Below are 14,349 nucleotides of genomic sequence, written 5' to 3' on the forward strand. Positions count from 1 at the left end.
AATTTAATGGCATCTTTTGTCAAAAATAGTCTTATTTCCACTTTAAGTCTCATGACTACAATACTATAGTGCTATCCCTGTAGTATTTACAATACAGTCATCAAAAATATCTGAAAACAAATCTTGGACCTTGTGAAATAGTGCATCCATCCACTTCTATAAAAATAGGAGCCACACAAAGATCTAAAAAGAGTGCTGACTGCCCAGATCCAGAACAGAGGTACTTAACACCTTTGTTTTCCAGTTTAGTTATCAAAGCGTGGTGTGAACAAAATGCTGAGTGTCACACTGGCATTACAAATAGGCCCAAAATTTTGAGCTTTTAACAAGATTGAGAAACATTATATGAGATTTAACTCAATATGCCTTAACACATCCATGAGGTAGTTAGGTAAACAGTACTACCCATTTTAATACACAGTAAACAGAAGCACGGGTAAGTGACATACTCATACTTTAAGGAATAAGAATTAGAAGAAACCATAGAAGCTTGGGGCCTTCTCTCTAGCTCTAACCCAAAGAAAATGAACTTTAATTTTTTTTTTTTTTAAAAGAAAACAGCATCAATCACTTAAGATTTTCTTCCTCTTTTTTTTTTTTTTTTTACACTTGCTTATTAGTATAGCATCTTGTTCCAAAGCTGGTACCCTTTTCTTCAACAATGTGGTAAAAACTGAGTATAACCCTTAAAAGGTAGGCCTCTGCTTCTACCTGAATTGGTACAAAATTAAGACATTATCTTGTAAGAACTAAAATTGTATTTGAAATTTTTATTTTAGGCTGCAAAAACAAAAAACAAGCAAACAAACAACAAATAACTTGAAAATAGGCTTGTCAAATGATGTAAATTCATCCTTTCCAGGGAAGCAGAAGGTAGACCCTACCACAAAGAAAAGATGCTCAGTTAATGGAGGTTAAATTTAAAAGTACAGTTAAATTCAGGCTAACTTCTGAAAATCCCGTTTTATTCACCTCACTGTGGTACCAGTAACTATACTGAGTCAGGTTACTTTACAGTTAACTATGTCACCTAAAACACAATAATCCATTAACACTCTAATACAGTTATTGGGTGTGGTCATACTGGAAATTCTTAACCATATAGTTGTCTTGCCAATTTTTTTTTTAAACAATAAATTGTCTTAGTATAAGTCACTGCATTTCTGTAACAAAGTAATGAAAGGCACAGCTAATCCAAGCGGACTTAACCCTATTCAACAACCAGCTGAAAAAATACTTTGGTTCTTCAAGGAAAAAATTACGAAAAAAAAGGTATTTCCTTTAACAGTTGTTAATTTTCATAGCTGTACTCCAAGAGCTACATAAAAATATTCCAGAAGAACCAAATTATGTAGCAATGAATGAACATGCGTGACAGAATTTGTGCATTCAACATATCTGGCAGAAAATCTAGTTAAAATGCTAGGTAGAACAAATTGGTCTTTAAAATATCAGTTTCCTGTCCTTTAAAAAAAAAATTACCTAGTCTACCAAGAAAATACAAAAACATAAGGCTATAAGTAAATAAGAGTTGTGTTTAGGCTATTACAGTGCAGGTTATCCTCAAGGCCACATACATCCTGCTTCACTGCTGCTTGCACTCTGCTGGGTTTTGATCCTTCTGTTAAAGGAAAACAACAAGTCAATCTATCTTCTTCTACCTGCTTCAGTGAATTTCTCAATAGTAATTACTGTCTTAATTATAACAGTAGCTCACTGTTGTCAAAAGAAATGGTATAGGACAATGGTGGTAAATTATTTATTTTATTAGCAAGTCATTGAAATGCTAAAATCAAGCTCAAACTTTACACTGTAGAATTAACTCCATAAAATGTGACACACGCTAAACCATAATCTTAAAAAAATAAAGTTACCAAGCAATTTATGTTAGTTATATTACCAATCAGCTTTGTTTTTGCTAATCCTAATATAACAAATTCTCAGGAATAATAGACTAGGGCTCTCAGAGACTAAGTAAGAGTAGTTGAAAGGATCTAACAAACTGCACTGCTTCCCAGTTCCTGAACACTCCTACAACCAGATCTTTTAAAAACCTTTATTTTCTAATGCTTAAAAACTGTTACAATTCGTCCCATTAAAATAGAATCCTAGGGTTCACTGTACCTGAAACTATAAAAAGCACAAAATCCAAACAAAAAACAATGTTTTTTTAGAAAAAGGTCCACTGAAATTATGTGTACTGTTCAAAATGCCAGTGGGACTGAAAAAAGAAAGTTATCCAGTCAATAGGCTTTATTTATTAAAGACTCTAACGGAGAGAAACTTGATATTCAGAAACACCAACTCTTACTTTAGCTATCTTAAATTTAATAGAAAGCAGCACTAATTTTGCTCACCTTTGGGTCATAGTCTGGATCATTTTCCTCATCTCCTTCTTCTTCCCCTTCCTATATTAAAGTTCAAAATGCATCCATGAAGTATGTACATAGTAGGTAAATTGGCTCATAATGTAGGGAAAATTTAATACAAGTTACTCTACGGATCAACATATTTTCATGATTACAGAGTTTGATGATAATACAATTTAATTTGAAAGCTTCTAATATGAAAAATTTCCCAACACAACTTGAGACATCCAGACAGCTTTTATTGAAAATAGTTACTGCAGCCAACGTTGGAAAAGTTTACTGCAGCTTTTGACTTCTTCAAAGAGCTGATAACCCTGCAGCAGAACAAAATTATTTGAAATAAAAAAATGTTGCTGAGTTTTGCAATTTATTTATTGAAACCTTATACATACATTGTTTGGCTGTAGAATTCTAAAATCATGTTTTCCAAAATGTTTTTATCCCAAATCACAGAATGATTATAGCAAAGGAATACATAAGTCATTCAATTTGCTTCTCAATGTGTTAACCACAGAGAATTATTTGCTCATTTGGTAAACATTACCTCATCCGCTTCTTCACCTTCTTCATCATACTGTGAAAAGGAAAAACAGCGTTAAGTATTGAGTGAATGTAACACACATTTCAGAGTGGCATCAGTAACATTTATCACTGTATAAAGTAGTGTCTAAAAAGAGAAAACCTACTTTCCTATCAAGGGGCTGATTATAAATTAAAACACATAGTAGCTGCAAGAATCACTCTGCTCACTGCCGATTTATAAAATTAAATAACAGAGTACAATCATGTGGATAAAGTGGATGATTAGACAAGTATTACTGTAAATATTACTCACCTACACTTAAGTGTGGAATGCACTGTACGAAAAGCACCTAAAGCCTACTCTAACAATTGCTGTTGAGCAATAAACATATTCAAAACATCTATATGCAACCTAATCTTAACCTAACCATCATTCAATACCACCTTGAATAGAAATTCTATGCCTCCCAGTAAATGTTTTCTTGTGCACTAAAAAAAGTCCTAGTTCTGTGAAGTCAAGGCAAGGGTATAATAGATCTATAGCACTAACCAAACATAAAAAAGTTTCATAAACTCAGAACAATCTTATTAGCAGAAAATTAAAAGCTAAGATAAATGAATCCAAAAATCCTAAGGAGACATACTTAAAACCCAGAAAAGCTATATACAGAACATCAGTAATCAGCCTAATATTGAATTATATTATGTCCTGCTTCTTAAAAACTAAACTAATCTATTACCAATTCTGACCACTATACCCTCAACCAATTATTTCTTTGCAGGATTCAAATTCACTTACATCATCATCATCATCTTCAATAGCTTCTCCAGTAAAATATAACACTGATCTTGGGATTATACGCTCACGTAAAAAGTGACCAATTTCGAAGTCTGCAGCAAGGATAGCTTCAGCATCATCATCCTATTTTTAAAGGAAAACAAATGCAGAAAATTTAGGAATAACTGTGTTACTTAATTTGGCACATGTAAGACTCTTACAGGCTGAGTGTGATGGCTCACACCTGTAGTCCCAACACTTCAGGAGGCCAAAGTAGGAGGATCACTTGAGCCCAGAAGTTCAAGAGCAACCTAAGCAACATAGTGAGACCCCTCACGTTTGTACAAAAAATAAACAATTAGCTGGGCAGGGTGGCACACGCCTGTAATCTCAGCTACTTGAGAGGCTGAGGTGGGAGGATTGCTGGAGCCCAGCAGCTTGAGGCTGAAATGAGCTGTGATCACACCAGTGTACTCTAGCCTGGGCAACCGAAAAAAAAAAAAAAAAAAGACTCTTCAGTTTAAATTATATGATGAAGGGAAGAAATGCTCAACTTTACTTTTTACTTTCCATGATTTTTCTCACACCATGTTAACAAATGATTTGTCATTTTTAAATTTCCTTAATAACTTCTCCAAGTTTTTAACAAAAAGAAAATAAGCTAGCAGGCCAGTATGCATACTAAGATAAATTGTGAAGAATAAAAACTAGAACTGTTTAGTTTTTGCTGGTTTAAACATAAATACATAAAAGCAACTGTCACATGTCCGCAATTTTCCTTTTAAAATATTACTGAAAACACCAAATAGAACAATAAAAAAAAACCCTTGTGTTATTGTTAATATATAGTTAGTTAATATTGTAAAGTATATAGCAAATAGAAGGACATAATAAACAACCACAGAGGATCACTTTATAGTTCCTAAAAGACAGTACCCAAACGGCTGTACAGTTTTAAGTCTACCAATCCCAAATAAGACAGTCCTAGTTCAGAAAGATAATATACTAACTAAATCAGGTGCCCCTAGCACTTTTCTTTTTTAGAGACAGGGTCTCGCTATGTTGCCCAGGCTGGCCTCAAGTGATCCTTCCACCTCCGCCACCAGAGCAGCTGGGACTACAGGTGCCTGAAGCTGTACCTGGCTTAGGATTTCTATTTAATAGAAAAGCACAGCGCAAAAGTGGGTCTGACATTATTCGCAATTAAAATAATCCCACTTTGGCCTGGCACGGTGGCTCACGCCTGTAATCCCAGCACTTTGGGAGGCCAATGCAGGCAGATTACCTGAGGTCAGGAGTTCAAGACCAGCCTGGCCAACATGGTGAAACCCCATCTCTACTAAAAATACAAAAATTAGCGAGTTCAGTGGCGCGTGCCTGTAATCTCAGCTACTCGGGAGGCTGAGGCAGGAGAATTGCTTGAACCCGGGAAGAAGAGGTTGTGGTGAGCAGAGATCGCGCCACTGCACTCCAGCCTGGACAACAGAGCAATCTCAAATTCTTTAACTTTTAAAGAATTTAACAACAGAGCATCTCAAAAGAATTTAACAACAGAGCATCTCAAAAAAAAATAATAATAATAAAATAAAATAATCCCACTTTAAGTTCTACAATACTAAACAATAAGCACACCCGTGAATTCCATCAATGTTTGAGTCAACAACATAATCTAATAAATAAAACAGTCCAAAAGGGGGGTGGGGAGGAATTCAAACCACAGGTGGAGGTTTTCTATCCTTAACTAGACTGTTTTGTCATCATCAATATTTAATAACGAAAAAAAAAAACAAAAAACCAGAACTTGAACACAAACTCCAACCCATCCACTGATATGAAAATAGTGTGATGCTCTATCTTAATACTTAAAGTAGTTTTTCTCACCTGAAATTCACACTGCTTTATGTTCTCTTTTTTTGTCCTATAAGCCAAGCCAGAAATACTTACTTTGGCCTTTCACAGATTTGTTCTAAGTCTTAGCCAAGACTATTCCAATTCAAAAGTATTCAGTTTAGGTTAATTTCTAATTCCATATATGTACAAACTATTTAAACTATCTCAGTTAATTTAAATTCAAAAACATGCCCAAAAGAAAACCAAATTCAAAACATACCTGCCCTACCTTGCGTGTATAGACTTTAAGGTTGTTCCTCAGTTCAGTCTATATGGCAAGAACATTTTATGTTCTTTGCCATATGCCATACATATATGTGAACATACTTAGTCACAACATGAAACCATATTTACATTGGAGTAACAAATTCAGGAATGAATTAGAACCATAATGTAGTTAGGAATGTAACAGTATAAATGACTTCATATATTCTGGTTTTACTAAGGAAGACAATAGTTTTGAAAAGTTAAATCCCTCACAGCAATATGTGTAAGTTTCAAAAGAAAAGAAAACCTTAAGCTTTTTATCTCAGTGTTTCTCAGTAGAGGCACTGATATCATTTTGAATGGAATTATTTTTCATATCCAAAAAGTCTGCCCCATGCATTGTAGGCCTCAGAACTCAATGTAACAACCATCCCACTCTCCACTTTTGAAATTCAGTGCTTTAATTTCAAATATACTTAACAATTCAATAAATATATAACAATTCAACTTACCAGATCTCCACTCTCAGGAACTGCAAAATTGAGAAAAGAAATTATAATGAATAAGAAGCTAAGCAATGCTTTTTATAAAACAACCATTAATACTCAAGCTAAAACATTATTTACCTTCAGGAGGGGCAAAAAAGTTAAAGAAAGAGTCATTGGAAACTGTTTTAGTCACAGTACGAACTGTCCCACGTCCCTTGTGTTTCTGCTTCTTCTTAATAGTTTTCAAAGTGACATTCTTTCCTTTTTTCCAATCTATCTGGCACCTTGCAAAACAAAGAAGAAAAATCTATTACAATTGACAATCTTTCAACTGCTAAACTTTTAGAAGTAAATGTTCTATTTAGATGTCAAATTTTAGAACGGTGAATTGCTTCAAATGTTTTCTATAGCAGTATAAAGAGAAAAATTTTATTTCTAAGCGAATATTTAAAATAAACATATTTACAATTAGCACAAACACATAGTATAATTTAAAGAAGCATTCCTTTGCAAAAATATATGTGAGACAGTCATGGGTCCAAGCAGAATTACAGGAAACTTGATAAGCACTTTTCAGAAAACATATTACCAAAATGTTCAGAGACAGACTATGTACATATGTAACTGAAAATAACCGAGTATACAAATCAAGTATAACAAAAACAGAAAAAAAATTTTGTTAAGGTAGTAACATTAAACTCACCCTGTACAACCCATAATTTCTGGTCCATCAAAAGAAAAGGGATCAGAATCATCTGGTTCTGACCTCATCCTGTATGTCTTTGTCAGCACTTCATTTGTAAAATATTCATTGGGTTCAAAGTGAAATTCTAAGACAAAACTCTGGGGAGAGGAAGCATAAAAATCAGTTAAATACCTACCTCATACATTTCAATACTTTAGTAAATACAGCTTCATCTGTGTTTTTAATAAACATATATAGTATTCTACATGATAATTTTTTTTCTATTCTGAAATACAATCTTCTTCTTTTTGAGACTGAGTCTTGCATTGTTGCCCAGGCCGGAGTGCAGGGGCACAATTTCAGCTCACTGCAACCTTTGCCTCCCAGATTCAAGTGATTCTGGTGCCCCAGCCTGCCAATTATCTGGCATTATAGGTGTGTGCCACCACACCCAGTCAATTTTTGTATTTTTAGTACAGACAGCGTTTCACCATGTTGGACAGGCTGGTATTGAACTCCAGACCTCAAGTGATCCACCCACCTCGGCCTCCCAAAGTGCTGGGATTACAGGTGTGAGCCACCGCACCCAGCCATGAAATATTTAAGAATGCAACAGACTGTCAGATGAGCCCCAAATTATGTTAAAATCAAAAAATTACGTTAAAATCATAATGAGGTACAAATTGAACTGAATAAAACTTAGTTTCAATTTACAACTATTAAATAATTAACATGTTTACACAACAGGCTAGGCATACCTGAATAAAGTGACCATGTTGTCTCCCTTACTCCCCAATTACCAGAGGAATCGGGCTTTTAAATAGTAGACTAAACGTGAACTTGACACAGAAAAAGCCCAACTTTAAGCATCTACAGCCTATATTCTTAGTAGTTTTGCCCTTAGTTGACATTAATTCTGGTGGTTTGGTGGACAGCTTGTTGGCTGATCTTTCCTTATTAGGGAGTGGGCGTCCTCTAACATCAGTTTTGTGTAATTCCCAAGCTCATGCCTTTTAATGCAGAAAAAGTACTTATTCATGTTCCCTTGGCATTATTTTTATCCACTTATCCAGGAACAAGGATTGTCTGTGTTTCAAACACAGTTTATGTTCAGAAGGAGGAAAAGGAATAAATACTGCCTCACAATTAGCAGCATCCAAATATTTATTCACTGTAACAAAGAGCACCAACCTTACCCTTGAATGTTATCTTTTTAAAAGCTTTTATTTATCTACCTGTAAGCATGTTACAAAATTATAAATATTTCAAAGTTCTTTTACCATAGGCTGGCCAGCATCTGAGAACTTCACTTTAATATCTTTCAAGTGCTTCAGAATAGGTTCATCGTGTTCCTTCAAATTAAAAAAATAATAAAAATGAATAACATGGCATTCGAGGACTGTGTTCTGTTACTACACAAACACCAGCTGACTGAGACATAATATATTTTAAAGTAGTTTTGTATAGCAATTATGAACCTTAAGACTTAAACTCTCCAGGTTATGGCTCATACTAAAGCTAATTTATACTGTAGTTCTACTGCCACTGGTAGAGAAAAAGTGTCCAAATAGACAACTAAATCATTATATAGGATGAAAAATTCAAAATCAAGTCTAAATAAGGCATATCTACTTTAAAAATGTTTCCTGATTGTAATTGCTGCCTTTTCCAGCTGCTTGTCCCCTTCCTCCTGGTCGTTCCTGTTCTACTTTGCTAAAGTAGAATTGTAATAAGCGGTAATTGTGTGAAGATCATTTCTTTTTCTCCATGTAACTTCCAACAATGACAAGACAGGGCAACATGTACTACCACAATGTAGACGGTAGGGGCTCACTCAAGAAATGCTTGAGGCAGTTTCCCAAAGGTGACAAGAGTTATGGTTTGCCAGAAAATGTAACCATTGTGAACGAGTTTAACATCTTTATGGTATTCTTTTAAAATGCAAATTTCTCCTGGAAGAGTTAAGGGAATTGCATAATTGCAGCTATAAGATTAACTTTCCCATCATACTTCCATACTAAGTATGTAAAGACAAAAGGCACAGGGTTATGAGAAAACACCAGTTGATAATGAGCAATTATCAATGGGACCATTTCATTATCTCGTTTTTTAAAATAAACTGTAATTTATTTGATTACATTAATCAAAGCTGTAATTTCCCTTCTACAGATATTAGCTATTTCAAAAGTAAGCAATCATTCTAGAAAGATCAACACTGAAGAGAACAGTGATCACAGCCATTTAAACTTCAAAGGTTTACCCTTCGAAGTAAACTGGTACGTTTATGAATAAAATTACCTGAACCATATCACTGAGCAAGTCAACATTCTTAAAAACAGTTAACCAAAATTCAGGAATTCCTTTGGGGTCTTCTTTTTCTTCATCCTTTTTCTCATCTTCAATCTTCGCCTTTTCTTTCAATTCCTCCTTGATTAAGTGACAGCAAACATTATTTAATACATAGATTAGACCTCATGATAAAGTAGCAAAGGTATAAAAACCAAAAAGCAGTCACCAGATATTACCTTCAAAGTTCTAGTCTATCTGTGTAAACACCGCCGTTACCCATAACAAACCTTAATCCCATCAAAATTACTGCTACCACACCCCTCCAAAGAGAACCACTAAGGTGACCAAGATGTGTAGGAAAAACCATTTTAGTAAAAAAAAAAAAAAAAAAAAAAAAATTTAAAAACTAATTAAAAATGAAGACTTAAGCATAATAAACAAGAAAAGCAACAGAAATACTAACTTGGTCCAATGCCTCACCCCATGGTGTTCTTAATCAAAACATTATATTCTCTTTACCAAACAACATAAAATAGCAATGCTAAAGAGGCAGATCACTTAACACAGCACTGAATGTGTGTCACAGCTCTGCCATTATTCATTGTGGGCAAGTCACTTAGAAGCCTCCATGTCTTCACTTGAAAATGGCAACAATCCTCAGCCTATCATGAAGTTCAAAAAAAAAAAAGTATATGATGAATCTACAAACTAAAAACTGTAAGCCAGGCGCAGTGGCTCACGCTTGTAATCCCAGCGCTTTGGGAAGTGAGGTGGGCGGATCACTTAAGGTCAGGAGTTGGAGACCAGCCTGGCCAACATGGCGAAACCCCATCTCTACTAAAAGCACAAAAAATTACTCAGGCATGGTGGCGCGTGCCTGTTATCCAGTTACTGGGAGGAGGAGGCAGAAGAATTGCTTGAACCCAGGAGGTGGAGGTTGCAATGAGCCGAGACTGTACTCCAGCCTGGGCAACAGAGACTCAAAAAAACTATAAAAATAGGCTGGGCACAGTGGCTCAATGGTTCAAGCCCATAAACCCAACAGTTTGGGAGGCTGAGGTGCAAAGACCGCTTGAAGCCAGGAGTCCAAGACCAGCCTAAGCAAGAAGACTCTGCCTCTACAAAAAAATGTAGATTAAGCTGGGCATGGTAGCTTCAGATAGTCCTAGCAACTTGGGAGGCTGAGGTGGGAGAATAGCTTGGGCCCAGGAATGAGCTGCAGTGAGCCAAGATCATGCCAGTGCACTCCAGCCTGGGCAACACAGCAAGTCCCTATCTCTTAAACAAAAAAACTATAAAATGTAAGGAAATAATGACTTTTTGAGTACAGATGGTGGTGCCAGGTTGAATAACAGCTCATCTGCATTATCATTCTTACAAAAAGGAAAAATATTCCCTAGGTATAAAAATACAACTGATGCTCTAGGGAGGCCCTGGCCGGGGAAACGAGTTGCATTTGTCGGTTCAGCTGTCAATAGTGGAGGGAGCGGAGCTGGCGGGGCCTATGCAACTGCCTGGGTTTGTGAAATGGCTGCTGACATTTCTGATTCCAGCGGGGCTGACTGCAAAGGAGACCCAAGGAACAGAGCCAAGTTAGATGCTGATTACCCACTTTGAGTCCTTTATTGTGGAGTCTGTTCATTACCAATAGAGTACTGTGAATATACGCCTGACGTTGCTAAATGTAGACAATGATTAGAGAAGAATTTTCCAAATGAATTTGCAAAACTTACTGTGGAAAATTCACCCAAACAAGAAGCTGGAATTTGTCAGGGTCAAGGAACAGCAGGGGAAGAAGAGGAGAAGAAAAAACAGAAGAGAGGTGGAAGGGGTCAAATAAAACAAAAAACAAAGACGGTACCACAAAAGGTTACTATAGCCAAAATTCCCAGAGCAAAGAAGAAATATGTGACAAGAGTTGTGGCCTTGTAACTTTTGAAATTGATCTTAAATCACACAAAGATTTTTTGCTCAAAAATTCTCCTGTGGTGCCTCAGTAACAGAGGAGGATGAGATTATCATTCAAGGAGACTTTACAGATGACATAATTAAGGTCACTCAGGAAAAATAGCCAGAAGTAGATGACAGCATCGAAGATCTTGGAGAAGTGAATTTGAAAATCTGTCCGTAGTTAATGGCCTGAACTGACAGTTGATATGGCCAAAGGGAGAGAGGCCTTCATATATATATATTCTACAGTAAAACTGTAGACTGCCCTCGTTCTTGGTATTTTCCCTGTTCTGTACAAGGGTGCTTATTTTTTTTATTGCCAAAGTCAAATAAACAGGAGAGACTGTCACGCTCATACATGAATAGAATTTAGTTAAATAAAAAATTTTGGTTATTTGGTACTTTTTTTTTTGAGACGGAGTCTCACACTGTCACCTGGGCTGGAATGCAGTGGCGTGATCTCGGCTCACTGCAACCTCAGCTTCCCGAGTTCAAGAGATTCTCCTGCCTCAGCCTCCCGAGTAGGTGGGATTAGAGGCGCCCGCCTCCACGCTCAGCTAATATTTTCTATTTTTAGTAGAGACGGGTTTTCACCATGTTGGCCAAGCTGGTCTCAAACTCCTGACCTAGTGATTGGCCCACCTCGGCCTCCCAAAGTGCTGGGATTACAGGCATGAGCCACTGCGCCTGGCCTTTCTCTTTCTCTGTTTTTATTTTTTGAAAAACCCGGTAGACTTTGTGGTGAGCATTTTTGTTGATTATTTTACTGATCTAAAGCTGAATGATTTTTTAAAAGAATTTGAATTTGGCTTCCTCACCAATAATATGTCTCCTTGCTTCTTTGATGTGATAGTTTTGAGATGGGTGAGAATCTAACAGATTTGTGGTTGAATTTGCTTTGTTGTTATGAAGTCCACCCTATGGACACAATAACATACTGTTGGTAGGAGCTGTTCAAGCTATTCTGGAGATTATTTGGTAAAGTATACTAAAAGCCTTAAAACCATGTATGTGCACTGTTTGAACCAGTAAGCCACTTCTTTGAAATTAGAAGACATTAGAAGAAACAATAAGCCTTGCAATAAAACTTATGGATGAAAGTATTCATCACAATATGATTTATAATAAAAAATAGCAAATGTTATAAATGAACTATTGGAAAATGGTTAAGGAAGTGATGGTGTACTGTGTGGTATGTTTATGTTTAAAGATGTGGTATGCATATGTTTAAAGAACCATATTTTCTAAGATTATTTGGAAACATGTTTGGTAATGTCAAGTGGGGGCACCCCAGATACATTTTAGACATTTATCATCATCGTTCTGAGTGGAAGGCCATTCAGAGATGCTAGAGGTTCTTATTCTGGATACAAATTACATGAGTAAAATTCTGCTAACCAATTAAAAATAATGTACACCCATGTTCAATATATAGTCCTGGAAATAGCAATTGAAATGTTTTTTCACAAGAGAAAATGACAGTTTTAATGATGCATCAGATGAATTTAAACTTTAAGTCAGGTGCTGCAAATTGGAAATAAGACTTGTGGTGTTTTAAACTGCTGTGGACACTTAAGAAACTTAGAACCCATGAAACCACTGCTTATTGCCATGCAAATTACAATCTTGAATGACTGTTTTTTAAAAATAAATTATTAGAAAAATGTGTAATAAAGATGTAAAATGAAAAAGTGAAAAAAATACAACTGGTTATATAATATTGTACTCCATCATTAAATGCTAACATTTCTGACAAGTCCTAAGATTTTATCATCTAAAAAACATACTAAAATAAAGTTGGTACTAACCGAAATCTCATCTTCTTCATCTGGTTTCCATTCACATTCTTCTTCCGTAGGTTCATAAATTGCATTAATAATTTCAAATCGCTAAAATGATTAAAAAAAAAAAAGGCTGTATAAAAACACTGGCATCCAAGCTAAAACCAGTGGTTTCTCACTAAGAAGTCTTATAAATTTAACAAATGCATACCACAACTTTAACTGCTATTATTGATAGTTCCTCCAAGTGCTGCCTCTAATAACAATTTCAATGAGAGTTCTAAAGACTAACCTCTTCCAAGTCTGCTTATATTTCCAGAATTCGTCTTCTAGAATGTTAGATAAATTAAACAAAGTAGGAGAAAGCATTACCTTATCAAATAGAGGCTGATAGAGAACAGCATACTTCCTTTCAAGATCGTGAACTTCCTCATAGAATTTGGCTTCTATCTGTGCACATTTAACTTGCAGGTTTTTGAGAGCATTCACTCGTCTTTTAACTACCCTAGGCAGGCTGAAAGGTTAGAAATCAGTTATATAGCATCATAGTAAAATGGAAGTCACACTTCTTTCGTCATACTGAAACTGAAGCATTGGAGTTAATGACAGGTTTTTCATCTGAAGCAGAAGGTAGATTCAAAGTAAATAAAAATCAAATAGATACAAATATATTGACCCACTGGCTATATTTCAAAAGTAGAAATGTAACTAGGTAAATTGATAAACAAAATGTAAATCATATTGTCAACCCTAAATATTTACCCAAGTTAAGTGTTGGACTTGTCATTGCTGAAGTCATGGACAGACCATCTTAATTCTGAGAACAATGATTATTTGGATTTTTCTTTTACATATATCTCACCCATACAAGTTATTAGGAAAAAGGAAGGGAGAATAGGCATATCAGGAAAAAGGACAAGATTCCACACACCATTATTTTATTTTAGTCTCCATATTTAATTAGGAATTAGTAATTACATTATTAAATACAAGTGTAACATACTATAAAGAGGAGACATGTATTTTTAAAATAACAGCTTTAGGCCAGGTGCTATGGCTCACAACTGTAGTCCCAGCACCTTGGGAAGCTGAGGCAGGTGGATTCCTTTAGCCCAAAAGCTCAAGACCAGCCTGGGCAACATGGCAAAACTCTGTCCTTACAAAAAATACAAAAATTAGCTGGGTGTGGTGGTGCATGCCTGTGGTCCCAGCCACTTGGAAGGCTAAGATGAGAGCATCACCTGAGCCTGGGATGTCGAGGCTGAATTGAGCAAGATTGCACCACCACTGTACTCCAGCCTGGCTGACAGAATGAGACCCTGTCTCAAAAATAAATAACAGCTTTGATGAGATAAAATTCATACACCATACAATGAACTGTGAAGCACTA

The 14,349-nt window shown here is 35.8% G+C and overlaps 1 protein-coding gene and 1 pseudogene across 9 annotated transcripts in view; one reads left to right on the top strand and one right to left on the bottom strand.

The window, feature by feature from the left end:
• Window positions 1-571: 571 nt before the first annotated feature.
• The window catches only part of NAP1L1 (nucleosome assembly protein 1 like 1), a 37,353-nt gene continuing 23,575 nt past the window's right edge, over window positions 572-14,349 (bottom strand). For 3 of the 9 annotated variants that reach the window (XM_024256285.3, XM_009248037.4, XM_063711609.1), the window contains 12 exons: window positions 13,332-13,473; window positions 12,987-13,067; window positions 9,238-9,366; window positions 8,220-8,291; window positions 6,958-7,097; window positions 6,393-6,538; window positions 6,279-6,298; window positions 3,691-3,813; window positions 2,914-2,943; window positions 2,358-2,408; window positions 1,550-1,621; window positions 572-880 (listed from right to left, as the gene is read on the bottom strand). In XM_024256285.3, the coding sequence (XP_024112053.1) occupies window positions 1,586-1,621; window positions 2,358-2,408; window positions 2,914-2,943; window positions 3,691-3,813; window positions 6,279-6,298; window positions 6,393-6,538; window positions 6,958-7,097; window positions 8,220-8,291; window positions 9,238-9,366; window positions 12,987-13,067; window positions 13,332-13,473 (970 nt within the window). In that variant the 3' untranslated portion in view covers window positions 572-880; window positions 1,550-1,585. 9 annotated transcript variants of the gene reach the window in all.
• On the top strand, window positions 10,711-11,359 carry LOC100935742 (density-regulated protein-like; annotated as a pseudogene).

Source organism: Pongo abelii, chromosome 10 (assembly GCF_028885655.2).
Source record: "Pongo abelii isolate AG06213 chromosome 10, NHGRI_mPonAbe1-v2.0_pri, whole genome shotgun sequence".
NCBI classification, from domain to species: Eukaryota; Metazoa; Chordata; class Mammalia; order Primates; family Hominidae; genus Pongo; species Pongo abelii.